At 44.5% G+C, this 26,432-nt stretch overlaps 1 protein-coding gene across 1 annotated transcript in view; it reads right to left on the bottom strand.

Annotated features, from left to right (window-relative positions):
* The window catches only part of DSCAM (DS cell adhesion molecule), a 644,712-nt gene that overhangs the window by 83,512 nt on the left and 534,768 nt on the right, over window positions 1-26,432 (bottom strand). Inside the window, exons 17-20 of the mRNA XM_032277238.1 lie at window positions 25,824-26,064; window positions 24,206-24,352; window positions 16,778-16,933; window positions 6,368-6,501 (exon numbers count right to left, since the gene is read on the bottom strand). Coding sequence (XP_032133129.1) covers window positions 6,368-6,501; window positions 16,778-16,933; window positions 24,206-24,352; window positions 25,824-26,064 — 678 coding nt within the window. The remainder of the gene's footprint in view (window positions 1-6,367; window positions 6,502-16,777; window positions 16,934-24,205; window positions 24,353-25,823; window positions 26,065-26,432) is intronic.

Below are 26,432 nucleotides of genomic sequence, written 5' to 3'. Positions count from 1 at the left end.
TTGAGTGTTTTTAAGTAAAAAGTGAGAAGACATCCAAGAAATTTGCACAAGGGAATAACATGCTCAGATTCAGAATTGGAAAAAGGAGTTGTGACAGGGATGTGGGCAACAGCCTAGAAGCTGAGCCTGGCAGTGGGAAGGCTTCTGACTTGCTTTTGGTTCCCCACGTGAGGACCTGAAGCAAGGCAATGGCAGTGGGTGTGAAAGGAAAGCACTGGGAGGCCCAGGTGGGCAGATCACCTGAGGTCAGGAGTTCGAGACCAGCCCAGCCAAAATGGTGACACCCTGTCTCCACTAAAAACACAAAAAATTAGCCAGACGTGGTGGCGGGTGCCTGTAATCCCACTATTCGGGAGGCTGAGGCGGGAAAATCACTTGAACCCTAGGTTGCAATGAGCTGAGATTGTACCACACTGCACTCCAGCCTGGGGGACAGAGTGAAACTCTGTCTCAGGAAAAAAAAAAAGAAGGCATTGCAGAAAGCTCTTGTGACATGATATCACTTTGCTCATTTATTTCCTCTGACCAGATTATCCCTTCCTGCCTCTGATTCATCAGGTAAAATTCTTCATTTCCTGCAAGCCGGGGCTATGTGTTCCAAGCAACCATCTCCAGCCCTATGTTTGAGTGACCCCCAGCCTGCGCTCCTGCACTGGGCTGTGCACATCACTGCTGCGTCCTCTGTCACATCACACAGAAGGGTGACGTCATCTAGTGTTTTCTGCCCTCCCTAGAGCTTCTGGATGTGGGTTTGGAATGTACCTTGTGGTTCCCTTGTGGTTGAGTGAGGTCTTAGGTCAGATTCTGGTCCATGATTTGTGCTGGAGTGCTTTTATGCCTATGTCAGAGCCTCAGAGATTTCTTTGTCTTTGTCATGAAACCTGCCTGGGTCTTTCCTGCAGGGAAGATAACATGGCACAGACTACCATGGACTCACAATGAGCATGATCGCGAAAGAAAAATAAAACCATTTGTGGTCGCAAATCACTGAGGTTTTAGGTCTGTTGGTGATGCCCCGTAACTCAGCGTCTCTTGGTGGATGATTCAGAACCTGGCTCAGAGGCTGGTGCAGAGTAGTGCTCTATGTCTATTTGTGGTATAAATGAATAAATGATTAGGAGAGGAACCATCGGTAGCTCGAAGGCTTCTGGTTGGAAGACAGCAGACTTTGTTAGATCATCGACTAAACTGGAACACAGGGAGGGAGGGAGAGGCAAGTATGAATTTGTTTGTGGGCGCACTGAATGTGAAGTACTGGAGAGGTCTTCCTGAGCGTGCAGATGGTGGTAAGTTGGAAATATAGGACTGATGGTTCCCTAAGATTGTCAGGATTAGAGATAAAAAATGCGAACTCTTTAATTTCAGATGATAGTTAAATTGTAAGAGCAGATTCAATGATCCATGGAGATAGTGAAGAACATGAAAAGAGATAAAGGAAGAATGTTGGAAAATGCCCACATTTAAGGGTGGGAAGCAGAGGGACAAGAATCAATGAAGAATCAAGAACAAGAAGATAATGGAAGCTAGGAAAAGGGGGATTTTAAAAGCAAATGGCTGTATAGTAGTGCCACTGTATGCTACAGTGACACAAAATAGGGAGGGCACTGGGAAGAGGTAACGATATTTTAATAACAGCCAGGAGGTCCACGTTCCGTCTGAGAGAAGAAAAATGAACACTGCAATGAGTATCATTGTAAATACAGATGAGCACGTTAGATGCTGCTTTCCAGATTCCATAGTTATGCCGCTTTCCCACTCCTTGAGATTCCTGCACAATTCTGGTCCTCAGAAGTCTCCTTTCACCCTCAGCCCGACTATAGCTTTATTCGATGAAGTCTGTGGCTGGTTGGGAGGCAAACGCACACCTGTTGCCTGGGGTAGAAAGCTGTCTGGACCTGGTGAGTTACTCTGCCTCCCAGAAGACTTGTTTAATTGTGGGCTACACTGTGGGGAGTTTAACTGCCCAAGTCTTCTAGATAAGAAGACTACTGGTGTATTGTCATTGGTTCACTCAGCAACATTTATTGAGCACCTATTACATACAGGAACTGAATAGCATCATCATCTGAAGCTGGTGTCACCACTGTGAATCACAGCTCAGAGATACAATATTTTATGCCTTCTGAGTTTTAGTTTTCATTCATGTGAAGTCTGTGCTTCCTCATTTTACATTTCTAAGAGCTCTGTAAATGAGATTAGCATTGTGAAATAGACAACTTCTATATCATAATGCTTATTTAATGTGTATGTAGTAAAAGCAGCCTGTATGTAAAGTTTTTTAGACTGCTTTTATGTAGACAGGAACATCAGGGAGGAAATGAAGCTTAGCTGTTTTCTTCCTGGGACCTTAAAAGGGTTCTCTCATGGCTTTGGATTTTCATTGCTTATAATAGGTTGTCGGATCATTGAAACCATTATATATTAAAATTAATAGCCAGAAATCGCAAATTGTGTGGATGAGGCTCTGAATCAAATGCCTTTTGAAATTTTGCGGTTTGAATCTCTGACTGAGGAGTTTAATATCTCATTGCACTGCTGGACCCCTGTGGCAAGGTTCATGTTCAGTCAGCACCATCGTTGGACAACCTGTTTGTAGATCACTCTCAGTTACTCTAACTTGGAATCTGACCACATGCAATGTTTCAAATTCTAATGTCTTTTTCTAAGATAAACAGAGAGAGAGTACCGTGAAATAAATGCCTATGATCAGACATTATGTGTCACATATTAGAGAAAAAAAGCCTATTTTAACAAGATCCTTTCCCAAGAAAGGATGAATTTGGGATCCGCAGAGGAAATTGACATCAACGAGCAGTTTAGCCAAGGGACTCTTATAAAAAGGATTAAAATACAGGGCATATTGTGTCCTGATTTATCCCTCCATGTTCTACATTCAACTATGAAATCATTTCAAAGAAAAAAAACTCAGATTTATGAACAAGGAAAATATCTAGAACTCATACTGCCCTCTGGTGTTCATTCTGACACATAGCCAGAAATGAGAAAGCCTCAGAAAACGACAGCATCCAGTTTATGGACTTAAAATTAAATTGCAGAAACTAATGATAAAAAACAACAACAACAACAAAACACCCACTCTCTTTCCTGTAATTTAAAGCTTTTGATAATTTCATATTAAAAACAGAATAACAGATAACATTTACAAGTATTCTCCTCTGAAGAGAAAGAATTGTCTCTGTCCTTGACTCTCAATGATATTTTTTGATGTAAAAAATAGGCTCCGTGGTCTTAAACAATGGTTGAGATAGGTAGACAGGAATGAAGCTATGGAGATGGAAAAGGGGCGCTCTGAGTTACCGTCGCTTTGTTGAGGATGCTCTGGGGTTCTGGGACCGCGTCACGACACTTGTAGGTATTATTGCTGGAAGAACACAGGCATCTGCAACTGTCACATTCCTATGTCTCTAGGCTTTATAATATGGCCAAAAGGCAACACGGAGATACCCTGACAAAGTGTCTCAGCTGTTATTTCCCACCTTTTCTGGTTCATTTGCTCTCATTACTGTCCCTTTTTTTTGGAGACAGAGTCTTGCTCTGTCACCCAGGCTGGAGTGCAGTGGTGCCATCTTGACTCACTGCCACCTCTGTCTACTGGGTTCAAGAGATTCTCCTGCTGCAGCCTCCTCCTAAGCACCTGGGATTACAGGTGTGTGCCGCCATGCCTGGCTAATATTTGTAGTTTTGGTAGAGATGGAGTTTCACCATGTTGGCCAGGCTGGTCTCCAACTCTCAGCCTCAAGTGATCCTCCAGCTGTGGCTTCCCAAAGTGCTGGGATCACAGGTGTGAGCCACTATGCCTGGCCCTCAATACTGTCCCTTTTGATAGTGTGTTGTTATGGTCCTGGGCAGGTCAAATCCCACTGTTCTGTGTGTGAAGAAACAGGAGAAATCGCTGAGAAATGTGTTTCTACCCCATCTAACACCTGTTTGACTTTGTTTTCAGGACAGGATGTTTTTTCTTCCTTTTTTATTGTATGTAATTCTTAGGGTGGGAGGACAGAGCCAGATGTGGCCTGCACCATCCACAAATGGGGGCTTTCTCAGTAAGCATCAGTCACTAAGGATTCATTTCAAATAAGCCAGGTAGGGATTTTTAGAGATAAGGATTCGACTGAGAAGACAAAACAAGAGGAAGCTGCCGGTGTCCTCTGCACCTTGCGAGGCGCTTTCTAGCCTGCTAGAGTCAAAACAGCAAACATGAACCCTATAGCAAAGAGATCAATGAATGAATGAGTGAATACGAACAAAGATGAGATTCAAGTTCTAGTGGAAAATGAGCATGCTTTACCTTGGCAATAATTTTTGTCTCTCTTTGGTGAATATGGGGACATGTCAGTGCTAAGGAGAAAATCAGAAGCCACACTGGGCAGGGAGTTCCTCGAAGAATTTCCACTCTGAGTCGAGGGCACAAGGGCTTAGCTTTTTTTTTTTCCAGCATCTACGCTGCTCTGCGTCTCTGGGCTTTGATGGTTGGATTCAGCAAGTGAGAATTAACAGGATATTTAAAACCATATAAGGTGCCCATAAAAACATTCTGGAGCTTAACGCTCACCCTTTTTCTTTTTTTTTTTTTTTTTTTGAGACGGAGTTTTGTTCTTGTTACCAAGGCTGGAGTGTAATGGCATGATCTCAGCTCACTGCAACCTCCGCCTCCTGGGTTCAAGCAATTCTCCTGCCTCAGCCTCCTGAGTAGCTGGGATTACAGGAGCACACCACCATGCCCAGCCAATTTTTTTTTTTGTATCTTTAGTAGTTTTGGGGTTTTATCATGTTGGCCAGGGTGGTCTCGAACTCCTGAACTCGTGATCTGCCCGCCTCGGCCTTCCAAAGTCCTGGGATTACAGGCATGAGCCACTGCATCTGGCCACCTGTCACCATTTTACATTTACATATTGACTTCAAAGGCAGAGGTACTGCTATCAGTGCATAAGCAGCAGAGCACACACCTTGATTTTTCAGCAGTCAGATGGACCTGCATGAGCCAGGCAAGCCCAAGCACCCTCTAGCTCACACTCACTGCTGGAGCACACCAGGCCTCAGGGGTCCCGTGAGCTCTGGGCTTGGGAAACATATCACTTTGATTAAAAGATTAATTCATAAATTTGTTCGGGAATATTTTTCAGCCTAAAAAGGAAAGAGATTCCATCGCATGCTACAACATGGATGAACCTTGAGGATACCATTCAAGTGAAAGGAGCCAGTCATTAAGGACAAATGCTGTATCATTCCACGTATGTGAGGTCTCTAGAGGTGTCAAATCCAGAGACAGAAAGCAGAATGGTGGTTGCCAGGGGTTGGCGGGAGGGAGGATGGGGAATTAGTGTTTAACGGGGCAGAGTTTCAGTTTCGTAGAGTTCTGTCGATGGATGGTAGTGATGACTTCACAACAATGCGAAGGTATTTAACACTGCTGAACTGGATCATCAAAGTGGTTAAGATGGTAAGTTGTATGGTATGTGTATTTTACCACGAAAGATACAAAACCAGTTTGTGTATGCTCTCTGCAAACACTTAGGGAATGGCTGCCTGTGTCAGGTTCTAAGCTGGGAGCTGGAGATACGAAGATGGAAGAGACACAGCACCTGCCGCAGAAAATGCCCTAATGTTTCTATGAAGACACCATCAGTTTTGGTGGGTCATTTTAATGTTTCCTTTTTAAAACAATTTCCCTCTTTGATATGTTTTGGTGTGGTCTCAGAAGCAGTCTAATTTTGTAATGATTGTTCATCAATAATAATATGAACCATAACAAAAACCAAACTTTGAAATAGTAAATAACTTTTAGTTCCTTCACAACGAACCAGGCTGATTGCTGTAACCGTAAGGGCAATAGATCGCCATTAAAGTGCCTCATTTCTAGCACAATAGGGTTTTGCCTGCTATTTTTTCCCCAGTGTGAGATGGAGGAGGGAAAGAAGGGAGGGATGGAGTGGGAGGGAAGGCAGGAGGGAGGGAGGGAAGGCAGGAGGGAGGGAGGGGAGGCATGAAGTGCATGTCATGATGAGTCCAACAGTAAAATCAATAGGTGTTGTCGACTGACTATCAATTAAGGGACAATTAAGGCCTCTGGGTTTTGATTTTGATCAGGCTGCTGGCAGTTTAGTGGGAACTCACCAAATAAACAATAATTCCAGACACTTGTCCCCCCTGTAAGGACTCAGGAGCGTATTTTCAAATGAGGTGTAAATGAGGACTTTGCTTTGTATGTGGAGACAGCAGAGGCAAAACAAAACCACTGGAAAGGCCCAAGTAGGTGGGAAACAAGGGAATGACACTGTCCGACACGAGCACCTGCAGCTCGTCCCTGGCAGACGCTTGAAAGGCACGTGGTTATTTACCAACTTACTGTGGGATAGGGGTGGGAGCAGAATACAGTGTACTTTCGGATGATGCCGTTCAGCTTGAGAGGGGGAAGCCAGGACACAAAGACCATGGAGGCTGAGGCCGCCGCTGCCTTCACGCCCGCGGGAGGACCTGGAACTGGAAGAGCCGTTCGTTTAGTCACAAGGTGGGGCCTCGACTCGGGCACGCGGGCCCACGCTTCCCAACATGACCCCACTCCACGCTCGCTGGTCAGCTCCTCGAGGATCAGTATTGTGGGTTCCACTGTGTCCCCCCAAATGCATACTTGAAGTCCTAAGCCCCAGGACCTCAGAAGGACACATTAATTGAAGGTAGGGTCATTACGGAGGTAATCCAGTTGAAATGAGTTTGTGAGGGTGGTCCCTAATCCAGGTACTATAGTGTCCTTATAAAAAGGGCCAATTTGGACACAGAGACAGACATGTACAGAGGGAAGACGATGTGAAGACACAGGGAGAAGAGGGTCTATAAGCCAAGGAGAAAAGATGCTTGTCTCAAAGCTCTCAGAGAGAAGCAGCCCTGCAGACACCTTGATTTTGGACTTCTGGCCTCCGGAACTCATAGACAGTACATAAATTCTTAACATTGGAGTCTCTGGTTCTGTGTAGCTCTAGGCATAATAATGTCAGCTCTAGTCCCTGTTCTCCTGGGGAGCCTTCCCAGCCCATTTCAGCCTCGGGCGACTTCCTGCCTCTGTATTGCTGGAAAATTAACTTCTGGATCAGTCCTATTTCTACTGTAGTTTTTGGCTTTGAACATATTGGGGATGAACCTTTTGGATCCTGAATTTGAGAAGCATGAGGATGAACCACCTCAGCCATCAGAGACCCCACTCTCCCTCACCCCAGGCACTTTGTAATGGCAGTACTTTGGGCTCAGGAGAGATATGGAAATATTGTTGATGAATAGGGATTATTGTGTTAAAGATTCACAATATCCATGTAAGACAAACTCTCCTCTGTAAACCAGCTAAGAAAGCAGAACATGATGGTGGCAATATTAAGCATGATTTGGGAGTGAGACTGAAGGCATGTTCCACTCCTCTTGTTCTTTTATTTTGCAGGTTGGAGAGGTGAATGGGGGTGAGATGGCCAAGACACAGAAGATGCCATGATGTCAGAGGTGCCGGTGAGGAAGGCATCAGAGCTCTTGCTTTGTTCCTCACTGGTCTTAGTGTCCACATGGATGGCAACCACACTGATGGAGGAATTGAAATTCAAACCAATATAAGTCCCTTGTGAGCTCCTGGAGTCATCCATGAGTCTTTTACTGCTTTAATGGCAATGCACCTGCTCAGTACCTAGTTTAGGAGTTGAATGTGCATCTCACAATTGCCACCTTGACTCTCCTAAGTCTGCATAATGACACCAAGAGCTCTGGTGAGAACAAACTTGGGTTGGACAGAATCACCATCTGAAAATAAAAAATCTTGGTAATCTATTTTTGGGAAGTCTTGCTGACAGGGGAAGGTCTAGAAAAGGTAACACACATAAATGATAGACCCTGGATTAAGAAATCCCTTGAGAACAAACCTCTATCAGGTAAGGGCAATGTCTAAGAAATCCACAACCTGGTTCAGAGCCACGAGGGCTTCTCCTGGACACCAACCAAGGGCAGAGTGAACCTTTCCTCGGGATTTTAATCCTAGCAGATGCCCCCGTTTAGTCAACACTCTCACTCTCTTCCATAAAGCAAAGCCCCTGGTTGGTGTTCACCACACTGAGCACTCCTGCTGGCCAGCTTCTTGAGGAGTCCCAGTAGTTCAGCACCAACCAGTTGAGTGACTGCTGAAGAGGGGTTGGTCGTGTTTGTTCCCAACCTGTTTGTGACAATTGTACTTGTCATGGGTAATATTGTAAGTTAATTCACTATGTGAAGCAATGAAATTCAAGTGCAAGAGAAAGCTGCTTTTATGATGATTAAAGGGACTGCTTTGGAAAGGCTTCCTTAGAAGTAAGTTACAAAGAAATTAAAAGAGAAAGAAAAGAGTGAGGGAAGAACAAAAGGAAGGAAGGAGGGAAGCAAGGAAGAAAGGAAAGAGGGAAGAAAAAATGAAGAAAGGAAAGAAGGAGGGAAAGGAGAAGGGAAGAAAAAGGAACGAAGGATAAAAAAGAAAAGGAAGGAAGGAAGGAAGGAAGGAAGGAAGGGTCACCTATGCTTGATAAACACATTTGCTATGCTTTTCTCTTGTTAATCTGTCTTTTAGATATGGTAGCCAGGATTTATGTGATTGTTGAAAAGATACAATGTTCCCCAACCCCCCTCACCCCCACACAGCAAGTTTTTCTTTATCAACACTTGGGCTTAATTGCAGAAAGCAACAATAAGAATTCACAGTGGCCACAACAATAAAATCACTTGCAATATCCCTTCCTGACTATGGAAAATTAGAATATTTTATACGTTCTTTTCAGAACGTATAAAAGTCAGGACCACTGAGAAGAATGCGGCATGTGGCTATGTCCCAATTTGCAAACACGTTGTTGGTAAACGGTCACATGCTGTCTTACTCGTCTGATAGAGACACCAGTTGAAAAATGCAGATGCTACACAATAAATACAGTTCAGGGAATAACAGATGGCACAGAACGCCAATCTTTTCACCCAAAACTTAAAGAAGTGATCCTGAGTCATGTGATTAGAGAGTGATTAGGGGATAAATACATATTTACATGTTTTAAGTTAAAATGCAACATTTAAGATACTTCTTGGCCGCTGTAAAGTTTGGTGATTCCTTGCTTTAATTCATTATTTCCATGAGCATAGCATGCCTGTGTCACAGCCAATCAAGGTTTTTTTTTTTTTTTTTTTTTTTAAATCAGAGTTTTGTTCTTGTTGCCCAGGCTGGAGTGCAGTGGCGTGATCTTAGCTCACCACAACCTTTGCCTCCCGAGCTCAAATGATTCTCCTGCCTCAGCCTCCTGAGTAGTTGGGATTACAGGCATGCGCCACCATGCCCAGCTAATTTTATACTTTTAGTAGAGATGGGATTTCTCCATGTTTGTCAGGCTGATCTCAAACTCCCGACCTTAGGTGATCTGCCCGCCTTGGCCTCCCAGAGTGCTGGGATTACAGGCATGAGCAACTACACCCAGCCGATCAAGGAGCTTTTACTGCACTATGTAAACTCACAGCTGGCCCTTCCTACGTGGGTTTGTGATCTATCTTACACATTCTTTCCATGTATGGTTGTTAGAACTTTGTACAATAAAACAACAACGTAGAAAATGTGATGAACAAGGCATTTTGGAAAAGTTTTCTGGATGACTGAGCTAATCCTTTCAGAGCTAGGACTTGAAAGTTTTAGTTCTGGTTTGGACAATATCATAAAGCTTAAAGGTGTGGGCCCTGGAGCCTGCTGGTTTCATGTGGCCCTGCCACTTAGCTTCATGTCCTGGGCAAGTTGATCGACTTCTCTAATAATCTTCAGTTCCCTCAGTTAAATCTGGAACAATAAGTGTGCTGGCTTCTGTTTTCATTTTTTTTTTTTTTTTTGAGACAGAGTCTTGCTCTGTCACCCGGGCTGCAGTCTAGTGCCTCGATCTCGGCTCAATGCAACCTCCGCCTCCCAGGTTCCAGGGATTCCTCTGCCTCAGCCTCCCTAGTAGCTGGGATTACAGGCAACTGCCATGACACCAAGCTATTTTTTTTTTTTTTTGTATTTTTAGTAGAGAAGGGGTTTTACCAAGTTGATCAGGCTGGTCTCAAACTCCTGACCTCGTGATTCACCCAGCTCAGCCTCCCAAAGTGCTGGGATTACAGGCATGAGCCACCACACCCGGCCTGGCTTCTGTTTTTACTGTTGAATTATAAGAGATAATTCATGTAAATGATTTGTTTATGGTTCTATATACAGTAAGTACGAAATAAATTCTAGCTATCATGTCTAATAACCATCCTTATGTCCTTAGATTATATGTCACTAAGTGATACGAGCTGTACTTTGTGATTCAATGGTGAATTACAAACACCAGACACGGAGCGTTGCAGAAGGATGTAGTAAAAGATGGCCTACATCTGTCTGGGATGTATTTTCTTGAAACATTCTTAATTATCACATTCCATTTTGGTAAGGAGTTTTTCTTTAGAGGTCAAGACAAGCTTGGGAAGATTTCATGAATTCCTGGGCTCTGCAGAGAGCAGTCCTGCATGCAGGTTTAATTGATTGCAGTAAAGAATGTGGCCTTCAGAGAATTCTCTTCTGCATTCCTCCAATTTGCCCGGACCTCCCTTCTGAGCTGCAGAGGCTCCTGTGTCTCATGTGTCCAGTTGCCTGAGATGTCTCTACCAGGTGTCACACAGGCACCTCAGTCAGGCCGACGTAGTCACAGAAGGACTCAGCGTCTTCTATCCAAACCTGCACTCTTCCTGCCCCGTCTCAGGAAAGGGCCCTGCCATCTTCTCAGTGGCCAGAACAAGAAACTGGAGTTCTCTTCCCACTGTCACTTGACGAGCCCTTTGGAGGTCCACATGGACATGACCGGGCAGTGGTTGGACTCTCTGCCTGACTCGATGGTGCTCTGCAGTGCTGGGCACCTGAACGTGGTCTGCTTCTCCCACCCTGAGCCCTTGGGGTGTGATGGTCCAGGGCCTTGGGATGCCCCTGTCTGGACTTTTACCCCACCCTCTGCCTTCTTCCTGGCGACTCTTACTCATCTCTGATGTTCTAGTATGTGTCATTTCCTCCAGGAAGTCTTCCCTGATCACCAGCCTAGGTCAGGTCAGGGCCTCCGTGTCTCTCTCAAGACTCTTCATCACTGCACTTGACACAATCCACTCAGGAATGATCTATCAACATCTGTCTCCCCCACTAGCTTGCAAACCCCGGCATGGCCATCCTGTTTCTCTGCATCTTTAGTTCCTGGGCCAATGTCTGGAACATACCAGATCCTCAATACTGATTTTCCAAGAGTTGAAAAATAACTTCATTTGCGTCTGTGTGGTAGGCAGGATTCTACAATGGTCCCTAAGATCCTTGTCATCTAGTGTATGTGCCTGGGTGGTTTCTTCCCCTTGAATGGGGGTGGCACCTGTTATTATGATGGACAGATCCTTCCCATGGGAAGGTGGTGCCATGTGGCAAAGGTGAAGGGCTTGTGCAGGTATCATTGAGGTCCCAATCACTTGACTTTCAGTTAATGAAAATGAAAGTTTCCCAGTGGGCTAGGTTTAATCAGATGTGTCCCTTCGAAGAGGAGATGGAGGTCAGAGACAGAAGACGTCAGAGGAATTGGAAGCCGTGTAAGGCTTTCCTACTGGCCTTGAAGGAGGAAGCTGCCATTCTGCAGGGGTGTGAAAGGGAGTAACAGGCAGCCTCTGGAAGCTGGTGACTCAAGTCCACAACCAGGAAAAATGATTCCATCCATAACCCATGAGCTCAGGAGGCTCTGACCTCAGATGAGGGCACAGCTGCAGCCCATACCTTGATTCACCTGTGGGACCCTGAGCAGAAGACTCAGCTCAACCAGACCTGGATGCCTGACCCTTGGAAATCATGAGATAATATATTTGTGTTGTTTTAAGGTAGTAAGGTCATAGCAATCTGTTCCACAGCACAGATAATAAATGCATGTGGGTAAGTCTTCCAGTAACATATCTTAACATCATTTTTCTGAAACAGTATTGCCTTGGTTTGAAGTATGAATATCAGACAAAAGTCTGACTAAACACTACACAGACACTGCAGTCAGCTTCATTTTTTTCACCACCATTTTTCTGGTCTTAGTAAACAGCCACAGGCAGATGTGTGTGTGTGTGTGTGTGTATGCACGCACATGTGCACGCACACACATTCAGGTACACATGTGGTACACCATGGTAGGCAGATCCTTCTGAGACCCCCACAACTCTTCAGTGGCCTCTCCATGCAGTGCAGGTGCTATGTTCCTGGAGGAGCATGTCACGTTCACAGTTGTCATCTCACCAAGCAATGTACACATGTCCCCTTTCTCTTCCTATGTCCACAAGATGCTGGTATTTTTAGACTTTCTTCTTAATAGAGCAGGAGTTTTCAAACATTCTTTAAATGTTTCATTGATCCTTTAACCTAAACATCATGTAGAAACCCAGCACATAACACAAATGGGAGTGGGGTGGCTCTTGAGGCAGGGATCAGAAAGAGAAGATCCCACTGGGCCTCTTGCTTACCACTGGGTACCTCTGAGATGGTGGTACCACTGGGTACCACCCAAGAACGCTTGGGTTATATAAGAACCTACTTTGAGAACTACTGCAGCAGAAGGAGTTTGGAAAGCCACTTGGTAGAATCTCTTCTGGGACATCTTGGCTGTTGTGTTGCTGGCATACCTGCTACTGCACAGGGCACACTGTCATAGGCTGTAGAGCCCCAAATCCTACGCAGTGTTGATTGGCAGTACTTCCCAGTGTCTACTGAGGGGGAGCGCTGCTGGTGGCTATGCAAATACAACATGCAATCTACCCCCTTTCAGGTGGACCGAGGCGTGGCAGCATCATCACCCCAGCACACGTGCGCAGGCACACACTATCCATGTCTTCAAAAATATGTACAGCTTCAGGTATGGTTGGTCAGAGGATTTGGAAGTATCCAAATGTCAGCTTATTTGTTTGGATCCCCTTAGCTCTACTTTCAGCTCTCCTCCCAGTGAGATTGTTAATTGACGGTGGGGAGGGAGCAGAGATTACATAGGACACCTGCTGCTGGCCCTCTCCATGTGCTTTCAGGGTTATATGCATTAGTGATGTGTTCAGTAAATATTTGAACTTAACTATCTCTATTTACACATATGCAAAGCTTACTCTTGTGTAAAGGGATCAAGGCTGAAAGTAGCTTTTGCCTGCAGAGTGAAAATAGCAATTGGAAGATTAATAGATTGCATTTTGTTTGTGTTCTCTTTTCTTATGGCTTTGCTCAGATTATAGTATTGGCAAATAAAATGGCATTAGGATTTCACAACTGTTTTAGAAGTCAGAATTAGCTGTTCTTGTGCTCAAAAACAGAAAGCCAGATCACCAAGTCATCCTTGTGTTTCTGCAGCAATAATAGGGGTACGAGTTCTCACTGACTGAGCAGTCCTGGAAAGAGAATGTGGACTGTGAGCAGTTGTCACAGACCCCAAAAATATGTCCATGCACCTGAGATTATGTTTATGGATAAAACACCATATCCATGGCCTTGAGACTCTGACCACAGACATGAGAATGTGTCCATGCACCTGAGACTATAGTTACGGATAAGAGACTATGTCTGTGGCCTTGAGATTATGACTGCAGACAGGAGAACATGTCCATGGACCTGTGAATATGTCTGTGAGCCCAAGAATCTTTAGATAGAGGCTGGGAATCTACTTAAAGCACAGGCTTATTCTCTAAATAAACATTTCTATTGCAAGTAAATTTTTGCCTTTATGAGTGGTTAAGTTTCTTTTTTTAGTGTGACCAGTGACCTAACAACACAATTTAAGCCTCCAGGCTCCTTAGACTAGGAAGACTGGTGCAGGACGTGTGTCTGGCAGAGACCAACTGAATCGGGTGCTCACTGTTAATGTATTCATCTTGCTTTGCTTGCAAGAACATTGATAAACACTAAAACTTCAACGTGTGCCTAAACTAGTGTCTCATTGAGAAAGAACTGAATAAATGTTGGAAATTATTATTTTACTGGAAATCTATCTGTACTTTACGCAATTTAATTGAAATTGCAAGTGTAATCCAAACTTCAAAATTACGAATCTTTCTCATTGACATATAAATAGGATCTGTAGTCTATTCGACTAGGCATTTGTTCTCTGACAATTGGCCTTTGTTCCTTCTTCCAATCAGACAAATATAATTATATTTAATTCCGTAAACTGATGAAATGTCTAATTATATTAGGTGTTGAGTCTTTGAAAAAGTGGTTGGCACAATTCTTCATCATTTCTAAACTATAGAATTTTACATGTGAATCTGGGAGATAAACTCATATTATGCTAGTTTTTCCTCTTCTTCTGCCCAATCTCCACTCCACCTTTTTGTTCCCCCCAGAGACAGAGTCTTGCCCTGTCACCCAGGCTGGAGTACAGTGGTATGATCTCAGCTCACTGCAGCCTCTGCCTCCTGGGTTCAAGTGATTCTCCTGCTTCAGCCTCCTGAGTAGCTGGGATTAGAGGTGCCCACCACCACACCTGGCTCATTTTGCATTTTTAGTAGAGACTGTTTCACCATGTTGGCCAGACTGGTCTCGAACTTCTGGCCTCAAGTGATCCACCACTCCACTTTTTGAAACGCAGACTTATCCTAAAGAAATATTGACACTCCGTTCTGCATAGTCCCTGTCCTGTACCACCAGCAAAGTGGGATCCATGGTGTCCTCCTTGGGGTAACTGGGGCTCCCAAGGCAGAGTTTTCCACAGTCAATCCCAGCTCTATATACTATCAGCACTGGAGACAAAAGCAAAGCATAACTGATAGACAAAGTAGACCTTGAGCTTTGGGGTCAAGTTTTGAGAGAGAACTCTACGATTCTTAAAACTAGAAGACAAATTTAAAATTGATGTAAACTTGTGAGTTAATAAGGATCTGTCAAGTGCCTTCCCTTCTTACTGGAATTCTGTACATTCTTCTAAGAATGCAGATGTAAAACATCTTGTGGCTGATCAGTTTGCTCTTTAAATAATTATTCCAGTGACATTTGCATTATTGCCTAGCAACGTAAAAAAGAATATTTCATCCCTGCTCTGAAAGGGTAGAGGGCAAATAATCAAATATTGAGCATCAGGAAGCAACCCACTCTGTGGCAAGCAGGTGTTTTCAGATATCACTTTAGTCCTCATACATTGGTTCTGTGCAGTCTGATTGCTACAGCAGGTTGTTCATGAGGACAATCCAGTTCAGAGAAGTGTAGGTGAGGTGCCCAAAGTCCGACGGGCAGCAGGTGACAGAGCCAGCACTGGCACAGCTCTTTGTCTATTACATTTAAAAAAGTTAAATTATGGCTGTCTTCACTCAGGACTTAGCTTTCTAGATGTCTCTATTGATGTGTGACTTCCTAATGGCATTACATTTGAATCATAGATTTCCCTAAATAATCCAATTTCTTAGAGCAGAACTGACTGACTCCTGCACATTCCCCAGAAGAACTACCTGTGCATTTTAGAAAAAACTAAAGCAAATGAGGATTAGTTTGGGTGTAGACATTATAATATGAGAAGGGCTGCAGAGGCAGCAAAAGCACCAGGTGAGGGTGGATGCCTGGGGCTGCTCGGGGAGCAAGGCCTGGCTTGTCAAGTTGACAGCAGAGAGTGAGGTAGAAGATGGCAGGCTCAAAACAGCAGGGAGTTGTGGTCGGGGCAGAAAGGCTGAAGAGAAGAGCCCATTGTGGCCTCTGAGCAGGTCTTCCTTGCTTCTATCAGAACAGATATGGGATGGAATAGTAGCATTTTTGATTCTCTAGTAGCGGGAGAGATGGCACAGACCTCAAACCTGCCCATACATGGGAGGCGATCAGCAATCGCTAGCAGCTCTACCATCCCTATACTGTCTGGGGGACAGAGTCCTGGCAAGGAGACAAAAGTTACAGAGCCAATCCAGCACAGCATTTAGGTCTACCAACGTCTCATCTCAACATATACTTCTGTGCTGGAATATTTTGGGAAGGTTCTACATGAGTGTCAATTTCACATCAGTTGTTCCTTCCTTTATTAAGGTGGAGGCTACTTTTCTCATGACCACTGTGGTATTCATCGGAGCTTATCTGTTCCTTAAACAGGCATGGATAAGGCCCCTCAGAGTTTCCCTTAAAATAATGCAGAATCTTTGTTGTATGGTTTTTGTAGATTTGGGTAATAGTCACACAACCAAATAGAAACTTTAAGGAACAGCAAGAATTATTGTTGTAGAACAAAATGAGCAGTAATTTAAATTTTTACTAAATCACCATGAATTCTTGTAAGAATTTAAAAAAATCGACATGAAGTTCTCAAATTAAGGACTTATTCTAAAGTGATTCAGCTGGCAAAGAATAATAGAACTTTAGCCTGTACATAATTTTCAAGAAGTGGAAGGACAGATTTAATCAGAGCTTACACAAATAGCTGAAGAGCCACTAAAATTATTCTAACAAGATACAAAACAGGTATGGCAATTATTACAGCTCCAGGATAAAACAAATTTCTATTTACAATAATACTTGGCCAAAAAATAAAACAAAAAAAGAAAGAAGAAAAAATATAGAGGAAGAAGAAGCAATGGATTAGATACATCAAGCAAAGGCGAGAGAGAAAATTAACGCTCTGAATTGCACTGGGATATTTTGGGAGGATAGCAAAGGTTTTCCCTGAGAATAGCCTGATGAACTATAGGCTCAGGCAAGTGAGCTGTCCCTGACCCAGCCCTTCCAGCAATTGCTGGGACCCACCGCCCACCCGTTTCTCACCATCCTCTTTGGTCCGGGTGAAGATCTGCTCACTCCTGACCCCATCTCCTGCGCGGGTGAAGGCCAACACCTGGATGCTGTAGTTGGTGTACTTTTCCAGCCCGTCCAGCTCCAGGGAAGGCTGTGTGGTGGTGATGTTTTTAATCTCACCCAGCTCTGGAGGACAAGGGAAAGAAAACAAAATTCCACTACTGAGCCCATTTCTGCGTGTTTTTCCGCACCATTCCCACGACTGTCCCTGTGCCATGCCATCACCCATCCAGCTATCATCTGGACGCTGGAATTCCTCAAAGGGACTATGCACAGTCATCCTTTGAGCTCATGGTGCCATGTGGCCCTTCGGAAAGGATCATTCACACCAAACTACTCCAGAACACGAGGCACAACATTAGTCTGGAAAACAAAGCAATTCGCTCCAAGTTAAGTGTTACCAACCCAAGGCCAGCACCAGGGCTGCCATTCAGCCTTCAGCAGGTGCTGATGAGCAATGTCCCCTGCACCCCACAGCAGCACCCTTAGGACCACACACAGGCACCACACCACACACTCTACAGCTCCACTGCTAACTATTTGCTAGGAAGCTTCTGCAGGCTGAGGGGTTTTATTTTTATTTTAAACAAACTCTACTTTAACATACATGTATTTTAAAGCACCTAACTTCATCTCAAATATCTGATCTACCCTCTTTAGCAAGTTTCAAGTTTATAAGACAGTATTTTTAACTATGGTCACCACTTTGTACATTAGATCTCCAGAACCTATTCATCTTGCATAACTGAAACTTCGTATCATTTGGGGGTAGGGGAAGAAAGTGGCAACTATGTGGGAAGGTGGACATGCTGTGAATTAGATTGATTGTGGCGAGCATTTCACATTGGATACAAATGTCCAAATAAGCTGCATGCCTGAAATATATACAATTTTTATTTGTCGATTATACCTTAATAAGCTGAAAAGACAACATATTTAAATTGAAAAAAAAAAATACACCTGAGCTAAACTGAGTGGCTCAGCAAATCCCTCTTTTTACCTGGAGTGAACTCCTTGCAGCTTCAATCCTAAAGTGACATGCCCATGTGTCAGAAACTTGGTGTCAGCTAAAAATGCTTCACTTTCAGGAGTGGGATCCACTAATAATATTCACAGGTGGAACACTATGCACTGTCATCTCTGGCATATTATACACGGCAATTTGAGAAAACTTATAAGTGATGTGCTAAGTACTTCCATGGTGTTCGGCTGATGGCTTTTGAAATGAGTCACCTTCAGAGCGTGAGAAGGGCCTGAGAACTGTTCCCCTTGGGGAAGGGGCTGTCAGTGGCCTGTCGGTACCCAGAGCAGGCCGGTTGCCCCAAGAGACCAGCAGGTCCGGGAGTCCCTTGTTGAACAGATCTGCTTTGGCTACATTTGGAGAGCAATCCCAGCTGCTTGCCAGTCCCTCTCACCGTCCCTTGCCTCCGTACAGGGAGTGGACGTGGCGTGGATGCCCGCCTTCATGCCTGCACTATGCTATCCTAAGTACAGATAGTAACTTATGCAACCAGCAGTGTCATTCAATGACTTTTGCAGCCCATTCATTTTACAGACAAGGAATTCAAGGGACAGAGAGGTTCAAGGAGCTCAGCACAGCGGCTGAGGACATGGGCTGTGGATCTGAGCTGCTCTCCTCGGTCGCTCTGGGAAAACGCAGAAAGTGGACTGAAAATGGAGGCACCCACGAGCTGTCGGGTTGGTCGCAGTAAACGGGCTTTTGCTTTTCACCTGCCTGGCTTTTCCTTCCTGTTTGTGGTTTTTATTTTCTCTTGTGTGTCCTCGATATTGCACAGAATTCACAAATGCATAGCCACGTATTTTGTGATTATGATGACTGTGGAATGCCTTTTGTTCAACTTTTTTTTTTTTGGTACCCAAAGGATCAATGTGGAATGGATACAGCATTAAAGAAGAATGGCAAATACAGCATGGGATGGCTGAGCCTGTCCTTCACATGCCAGAGAGCCCCTGTGCCTTCTGGGAGTTGCAAGAAGAGGAGTAAAGAGGCTCCATGTGGCACTCACAGTCCAGGTCCCAGTGGGAGCCGAAGGCCTGGGGCCACCAGAAGCAGACAGTTCTGTAGGCTGGGGCTTTGCTGAGGAGGGAGCAGGGTGAGAAGGATGGCCCGAAGACATGCCTTTGGACTCCTGTCTTCTAAAAAGGCAGCAGGGTGCCAGCTGTTAGAGGTTACAATTTGGAAATCTCAACAGAGGGTTTACGAGAATAAGAAAAATGTCTGCTCATGTGTGTGGTCACCATGCAGTCAAAATATCAATATTTGGTTGCTCCAGATGGATTGGAAATTTTCATCTCTGAAGGTATGGTCTTTCCACATTCAATTATTTTCCTTTTCCTGAATATATTTAATATAAGTCTTTTAGATTCGGATAAAAAACCCAAATGTAACCAGACATGGTGGCCCATGCCTGCGGTCCCAGCTACTTGGGAGGATTGCGGGTGCCCAGGAGCTGGAGGCTGCAGTGAGCCCTGATTGCGCCACTGCACTGTAGCCTCAAGGACAGAGCCAGACCCTGTCTTTAAACAAATTAATTAAAAGTCCAAATGTTAATGGACAAACTTTAAATGTAGAACTCATTAAGATCTTTGCAGATTTAGAAACTTCACCGTGTCAAATACACACACACACACCCCCCTACACATATATATGAACAAAATTAATAATAAGACAGCTGAGGGGAGGGGCTGGTCAGGGCAGGGTGCTGGGAACTGGGTATGAGACTCTGATGAAGGTCTGTTTTTCCCAAGAGCACAGGGTGTCTGCCTCACAGAGAAAGTAGGATCGTGTCACAGTGTGGGAGAATGTAGCCCTCCAGCCATGCTACTCTTGAATCAGACAGAATGAGGAGGAGGAGCCTGGTGAAGAGGGAGAAGGGCAACCTGGCCTCTGATCTTAAAAGAGCAAACACTTAAAAATGATTAAAAATGCTAATGGTTACTATGCTGATTAGAATTAACATTTGGATGTTTACTCATTTGGAAGTTCAAGTCATTTTGATTAACTAATTTATCAGGAACCATGAACACGATGGCAGTCAAAACCCCAATTCCAAATTGTTCCCAGAGATTTCTAAAACTACCTGAGCCAGAGTTGATTCTTTCTGCCAGAACATTTACATGTAAACACTGATGGAAGGGTATTTTCAGATACTGGGTGACTGGCAGATAAGGAAGAAATAAAAAGAAAAGGATGAAAATAAAAGAAAGCCAGACACAAAACTGAGTGTTTAGTTTGCCATTCCTTTTAGCTCTTTTTCTTTTTAAACATGAATTTCTATAGTCTAACTTTCATGCCCCTATAGGGCTGTTTAATACACACACACACACACACACACACACACACACAGTAACTAAAGTGTATTGTTCAGTTGAGGTCATGAGTGAAACATAATTTAAAAGATATATAAAATAAATTTAGATATCAGATTTTTTTCTATCACAAACTTTGTTTTAAACAAAATAGTTTTGTGTATTTATTTATATCCTGCCTCGTTATCAAAGGGTTTTAAGGCAGAAAACAAAATAGTGTGGGAATATCTTCTGAAGCAACCCCCAGCTGCCCACACACTCCAGTTGGGACCTAACTGTTGCTTCCTTTCAGAATTTACCATTTTTGTAGTGAAGAAAGGCAGATGAGATGGAAGGTAGCAACAATTCAGAGGAAAACGGTAACTTTTCAAAGGATACAATTTTGCTAGCAGTCTCAAATAAACTGTTTCTGTCAGGCCTTAATAATTAGATTTTCTGATCATGAAAAAAAAGATCAGAAAATTCACCAAAATATTTTATTTCATCTGATCACATTAACAATAGAATTCTTTCTTGGGCTTTTTTTTGAAAGTATTGGGGTCATTGCTAATTACAACAGTAGTACCAATATTTGCCTCTCTCAGTCTTTGTGAATGTGTGTTGTGTGTGTGTGGTTCTTGTGGTATGTGATGTGCATGGTGTATGTGGTATGTGTGAGTATGGTGGATGTGTGCGGTGTGTGATGTGGCATGTGTTGTGAGTAGCATGGGGTGCAGTACACGTGTTGTGTGGTGTGGAGTGGTGTGCGTGTGGTGTGTGGTGAGTGGTATATGTGGGGTGTGTGTGGTGTATGTGGTATGTGTGTGGTGTGGTGTATGTGTGCATGTGTATGTGGTGTGGTGTGTGGCATATGTAGGGTGTGTGTGGTGTGGTGTGTGGTATATGTGGGGTGTCTGTATGTGTGATGTGAGTGGTATGTTTCATATGTGTGGTGTATGTGTTGTATTTATGTGTATGTGTGGTGTGTGTGGTGTGGTATGTTGTGAGTGTGGGATGTGTGTATGGGTGTGGTGTGGTATGTGGTGTATGTGAGGTGTGCGTGTGTGTCATGTGTTGGTGTATGTGGGGTGTGTGTGGTGTGGTGTGTGGTGTGTGGTGTGGTATATGGTGAGTGTGGGATGTGCGTATGTGTATGGTGTGTGTGCGGTGTATGTGGGGTGTGTGTGATGTGGTGTGTGGTGTATGTGGGATGTGTCTGTAGGTGTGGTATATGTATGTGGTATGTGTGGTGTGTATGTGTTGTGTGTTGTGTGCTATATGTGGGGTGTGCATATGTGTGGTGTGTGTCTGCATGTGTATGTGGGGTATGTGGTGTGGTGTATGTGTGACGTGTCTGGGGGTGTGGTATGTGGTGTATATGAGTGCGTGTAAGTGTGGGGTACATGTGTGCTGTGGCGTGTGCTGTATGTGTGGTGTGTGCATGTGTGGTGTGTGTGTGCTTTGGTGTGGTGTGGGGGGGTATGTGGCATATGTGTTGCATGGTGCAGGTTATGTGTTGTATGTTGTGATGAGTGTTTGTGTGTGTGGAGTGTGACTGTGATGTCTGCTCCAGATGTGGTTTTACACAGTCACTCCCTGCTCAATGCTTGTGGGAATCCAGACAGCCCTGGAGGCCACAGTCTGAGGAGTTTGCGCAAGAGGGTCCAGTACCCCCGTGAACGGATCTGCGTCGTAGAGGATATCTCTCGGGTGGCAGGAAGAGCGACCTTTCACAGGCAGGTCTGTGTTTCTGAAGGTTTCTTGCTTATCTTTTGGAAATTAAGTGCAGAACTTCTACACTGTACATTAATCTCATCACTTTGATTTTAATGCCACGAGTGAAGGTATCTTTAGAAAGCTGTTTGCACGCCCAAGCATTTCTTTATTTAAAGAACTGTGTTTTTGAATATCCAAGTTTTCAAAGCTTTAAAGGTATGAAGGACTCTCATTTTAGACGGAAGATGCCAGCAGAAATGTCAGCAAACGTGAGTGATCTTAGAAAATATGGGTGATGTGGTCATGTGAAGTCACCACTGGATTCTGGAAATACTTCCAACAAGACAATGGAAGAGACAATCTCAGCATAACACTAACTATCGAAGAAGAATGTTTAGGGTGTTAATTTCAACCACTCAATATGAGGAGCAGAAATCAGAACAAAAATATGTAATGATATCCTATGGTATTTTGTCAATAAAATTAGAAAACTTTTGCAAATTTTTGTTGTTCTGTACTCTGTGGTGTTTTAAAAGCTGGTCTTTGGGTGGGAGAGGGAAGGTGTGACAGAATCATCTACTGAGATCTGCCCTTCTGTGGGGCTGTCCCTTCTTGGGTCTGTGGTTCCGAATTCATTAACATCTCCCTCAGTCCCTGGTCTAGAACCTTGACAGGGACAGATCCAGCAAGCTTGGTGTTTTCCATGAGCTCAGTGCCAAGCAGGTGTTCAGCGAATGTGTCTGCTGCAGGACCAAGGGGGTCTTTCCAGATCGCCTCCCATGGCTGGGTACTGCTCCAGGTACTACGTATGACATCGAAGGCACCAGGTCTGGCCTCAGTCCTGAGAAACACATCCAATTAGGGACATGCAGAGCTAAGGCTCAAAGGCTTGCACCCGCTTACTCAGCAATGCTTCTGCTGCTCCTGTGTCTTCTTGCTTTTATTGCTGCACAAACTGTGGAGGCTCCTGCCACCTGGGGTACCCTGTGTTTACCTGCATGGGAACAGGAGCCTGCTTGGTAGAACAGATCCAGGTGGTCCTGAGCAGGGAAGGGATGGGCCCTTGGCTGCATTTGCCCAAAATTGGAGGTAAGCACTCATCAGGGATCACACCCAGTTGGAAGGGTTAAAAGAAGCCCCAGGCTGGGCAAGGTGGTTCACACCTGTAATCCTGGCACTTTGCGGGGTCGAGGCAGGCAGATCACTTGAGGCCAGGAGTTCAAGGCCATCCTGGCCAACGTGGGGAAACCCCATCTCTACTAAAAAATACTGAAAATTAGCCAGGTGTGGTGGTGCATGCCTATAATCTCAGCCACTTGGGAAGCTGAGGCAGAAGAATTGCTTGAGCCCCGGAGGCGGAGGTTGCAGTGAGCTGAGATAATGCCACTGCACTCCAGCCTGGGCAAAAAGAGGGAAACCTTGTCTCAAATAAAGATAAGAAGCCCCAACCACAAGGGGAGGCACTGTCCAGGGGCAGAAGGCACAGGAAAGGGCTGGAAATGGAGGGCAGGGGAGGAGGCAGGTGTGGGCCTCCTAGGCTTGGGACAGAGATAGTTAGCAGACTCCTGGAGGTCTTTCCTGCTGGGGCTGCAGCCTCGCTCTGCCCCCAGCACACTCATGCAGCCAGGCTCAGCCTGGTGGGCACCACTCGCAGCCTGAGGGCAAAGACACTGAGGTGTCGCTTCCAGAAACTTGTGGCGCCAATCTTATGGCCACTTGAGAAAGTCACTTATTCAAAGTCTTGCCCTAAAAGAACAGGAAAATCTGTCCTACAACCTGCAACGCGCGCACACACACACACACAAACATGATAAAGAACAAGGAAAAGAGGGAGGAGGAGAAGGGGAAGGAAGAGGAGAAAGAGAAACCGTGACAAAACCAAAAGGGGAGGGCTGTGCACTTCCTGGCCCCTCCTAAGAGCTCCCCTCGTGTGCCTGGGGACTCTTCCTCCATCCACTTACAGTACAGCTACAGGAATGCTAATGCTTCCCCATCCAGTTTTATCTGGGAAATAGGAAGAGGCCAACATTTTAGGATACATATCACACAGAATGCTCTAGATAGAGACAGAGGTCTTGGTGTTGCTGCCTGCAGAACCTTGACATAGACACTCATAATTAGGAAAATACATCCATGTCAACATTTCCCAAGTGCCCCCCACCCCCCATAGGCTTCAAATTGGGTGTAGAAGGTGTGTGATGTTTTAAACAGAGAGACCTGTTCAAATGTTGGATGAGAGATGACAGAAAAGGGGAGAGTGCCCATTGATAAAGACATGCTTGCTATGTCCTCAGCCCCTTGTTAGGAGGGGTCTGCAAATTCCATCATGCGTTCTCTGGAGGCAAACTCAAAGTTCCAGTTTAATCATCTTACCTCCATCCATTAGGTTGGCCCAGTAAATGACTCTGAACCCCTGGAGAATTCCATTCAAGGCTTCCTTAGAAAGTGTGGACCAGGATATTGATATGCTTTCTGGTGATGTTGCTATGGCTTGGACATTTTCCGGGGGGTAACTGGGCACTGAAATCAAATAATTAGAATCTGTAGTAACTGTGGGTGGTTTATTAGCAAAGCAATACTGAAAGAGCAATAGATTTTAATACTTCACTGTGCAAGCAAGACAAGTTGCACTCAGCCCCCAAATGAAAAATAATAACAAAGATCATTTCTCTGTATAAATATTATAACTCCATAAAATATAATGAGTCAATGCATACGTTCTCATGGTTCCATGGTCTCTCTTTCCAACTTAGCTTCTTTACTTTTAGGGCAGTTGTTAGGACTTGACTTGTGTACACTTCTTAATTTTGATGCCTGAGAAGATTATTGTTTGCCTGATTTATCTTCCCCTTATCCTTGCAAGTTACTTCTTTAAGTTGTATTTACTTTATAGAGTACGATGCCTCTGTGTAATATCTGGCATACACATTTGAAGCTCGACTATTGTAAAGTACTAAAAAGCAGAAATATAATCACAGATTTCCTCTGCTTCATCCTCATCCCTTTCCTCAGAGGGAAGAGAGGTCATAGACGAGGAGTCAGGTCAGAAGAATATTTAAACTATTTTGAGTACTGAGTCTATCTATGTAAATCTTAAATACTAGAGCTAGGAGGGGGTGCAAAATATTGACTGAAACACTCATCTTCATAAAAAATGAGTATTAAGCAAAACAAGGGCATATTTAACGACTATTAAAGACCATAAAGATAGACAATTCCTGTGTTCAAGTTGCAATTCATTAAAGACTCCTCTCCTTGCAAAAATTGTCAGATATTACAGGAGCAGGTCATATTTGCCTCCTGAAATCTATGATCAAATAGCTAACTGCACAAGAGGTAAATGCAGTGTCAGCTTGATGCCTTCAAAACTACCACTATTGCTACAAATAACCCCATGTCTTATCTTTCTGCCTAAAACACTGTTCTCTGGACATCAGGGTTCTGTCTTTATTTTCAAGCACTACTGGAAATTTGAGCTTCTGTCTTCTCAGTGTTATGGTGGGAGGGCGAATTAATTCATCGGGGCCGCTAGGGGGCGATCGATCACTGTGCGATCTGAAAATTCCTTTTCTCTGTGCTCAGAACGCTTGAAAATGGAAAGCAATCATTAAAAAACAAAACAAAAAAACAAAACCAAACCACCTTCTTAACATTTGGGAGAAATTTTTTAGCAAATAGCATTTCTGCATTCTCGTCAGACTTCTGCAGTCATAGGTAGAGCCTTGGTTTCACTCCAGAAAAGCCCAATCCTTGTACCTGGAATGAATGAGGAAGATTCTGAACAGGGAGGGACTTGGTGGCTTTGCAATCAGCCCTGCCCAGGGTGGGCGACGTCACGAGGGGAGGCTTTCCCACCGAGACCCCAGGCGCTGCAGGTCACTGCAAAGTCAGCGGGGGCCTGGGGGGCGAGGTCGGGGGAACCCCGAGGGAGCCCACGAGGGAACCTTTGCAGAGGGAAAGCCACGAGGGACCAGGGCCTGGCCAAACCTACCATCCTCGAGAGTGGTGGTGATGATTTCCTGAGAAGAAGGCCCCGTGCCGGCCCGGTTGCAGGCCTGCACCACCAGGCCGTACTGGGTGAACTTATTCAGGTTGTCCAGGGTGTAAACCTCGCTGTCCCCGCTGGTGTCGACGCTGATAATGTTGAACTGGAAGTTACCCCCAGTGCTGTACTCTCGGTAACCTATTTGGTAGCCGCGGATAATCCCATTTTGCAAATGTTTCTTGGGAGCCTGAACGGGAGAGAAAAGAACACACTGAAGAAGTCCTGAGGTAGGACAAGAGCTAAATTGACGCCCACACACGCATAAGAAAGCAGAAATACACAGGAAAGAGAGATCATAGATGACGAGACAGATCAGAAGAATAAGGTGTTTTGAGTACTGAGCCTATCTATGTAAACCTTAAATGCTGGAGCTAGGAGGGGTGCAAAATATTGACGAAAACACTCATCTTCATAAAAAATGAGTATTAAGCAAGAAAAAGGGTGGATTTAACCACCATTAAAGACTATGAAGATAGACATTGTCACGATGCTGGGCAGTAGTGCTGTAGCAGCTGCAGACCCACGTGCAAGGCTTGGTCTGTGCCAGCACCCTTC

Source organism: Sapajus apella, unplaced genomic scaffold (assembly GCF_009761245.1).
Source record: "Sapajus apella isolate SASKATOON/1434 unplaced genomic scaffold, GSC_monkey_1.0 scaffold8, whole genome shotgun sequence".
Taxonomy (NCBI): Eukaryota; Metazoa; Chordata; class Mammalia; order Primates; family Cebidae; genus Sapajus; species Sapajus apella.
Note: the sequence above shows the minus strand (reverse complement) of the source record. Positions and strands in the feature narration are given on the sequence as shown.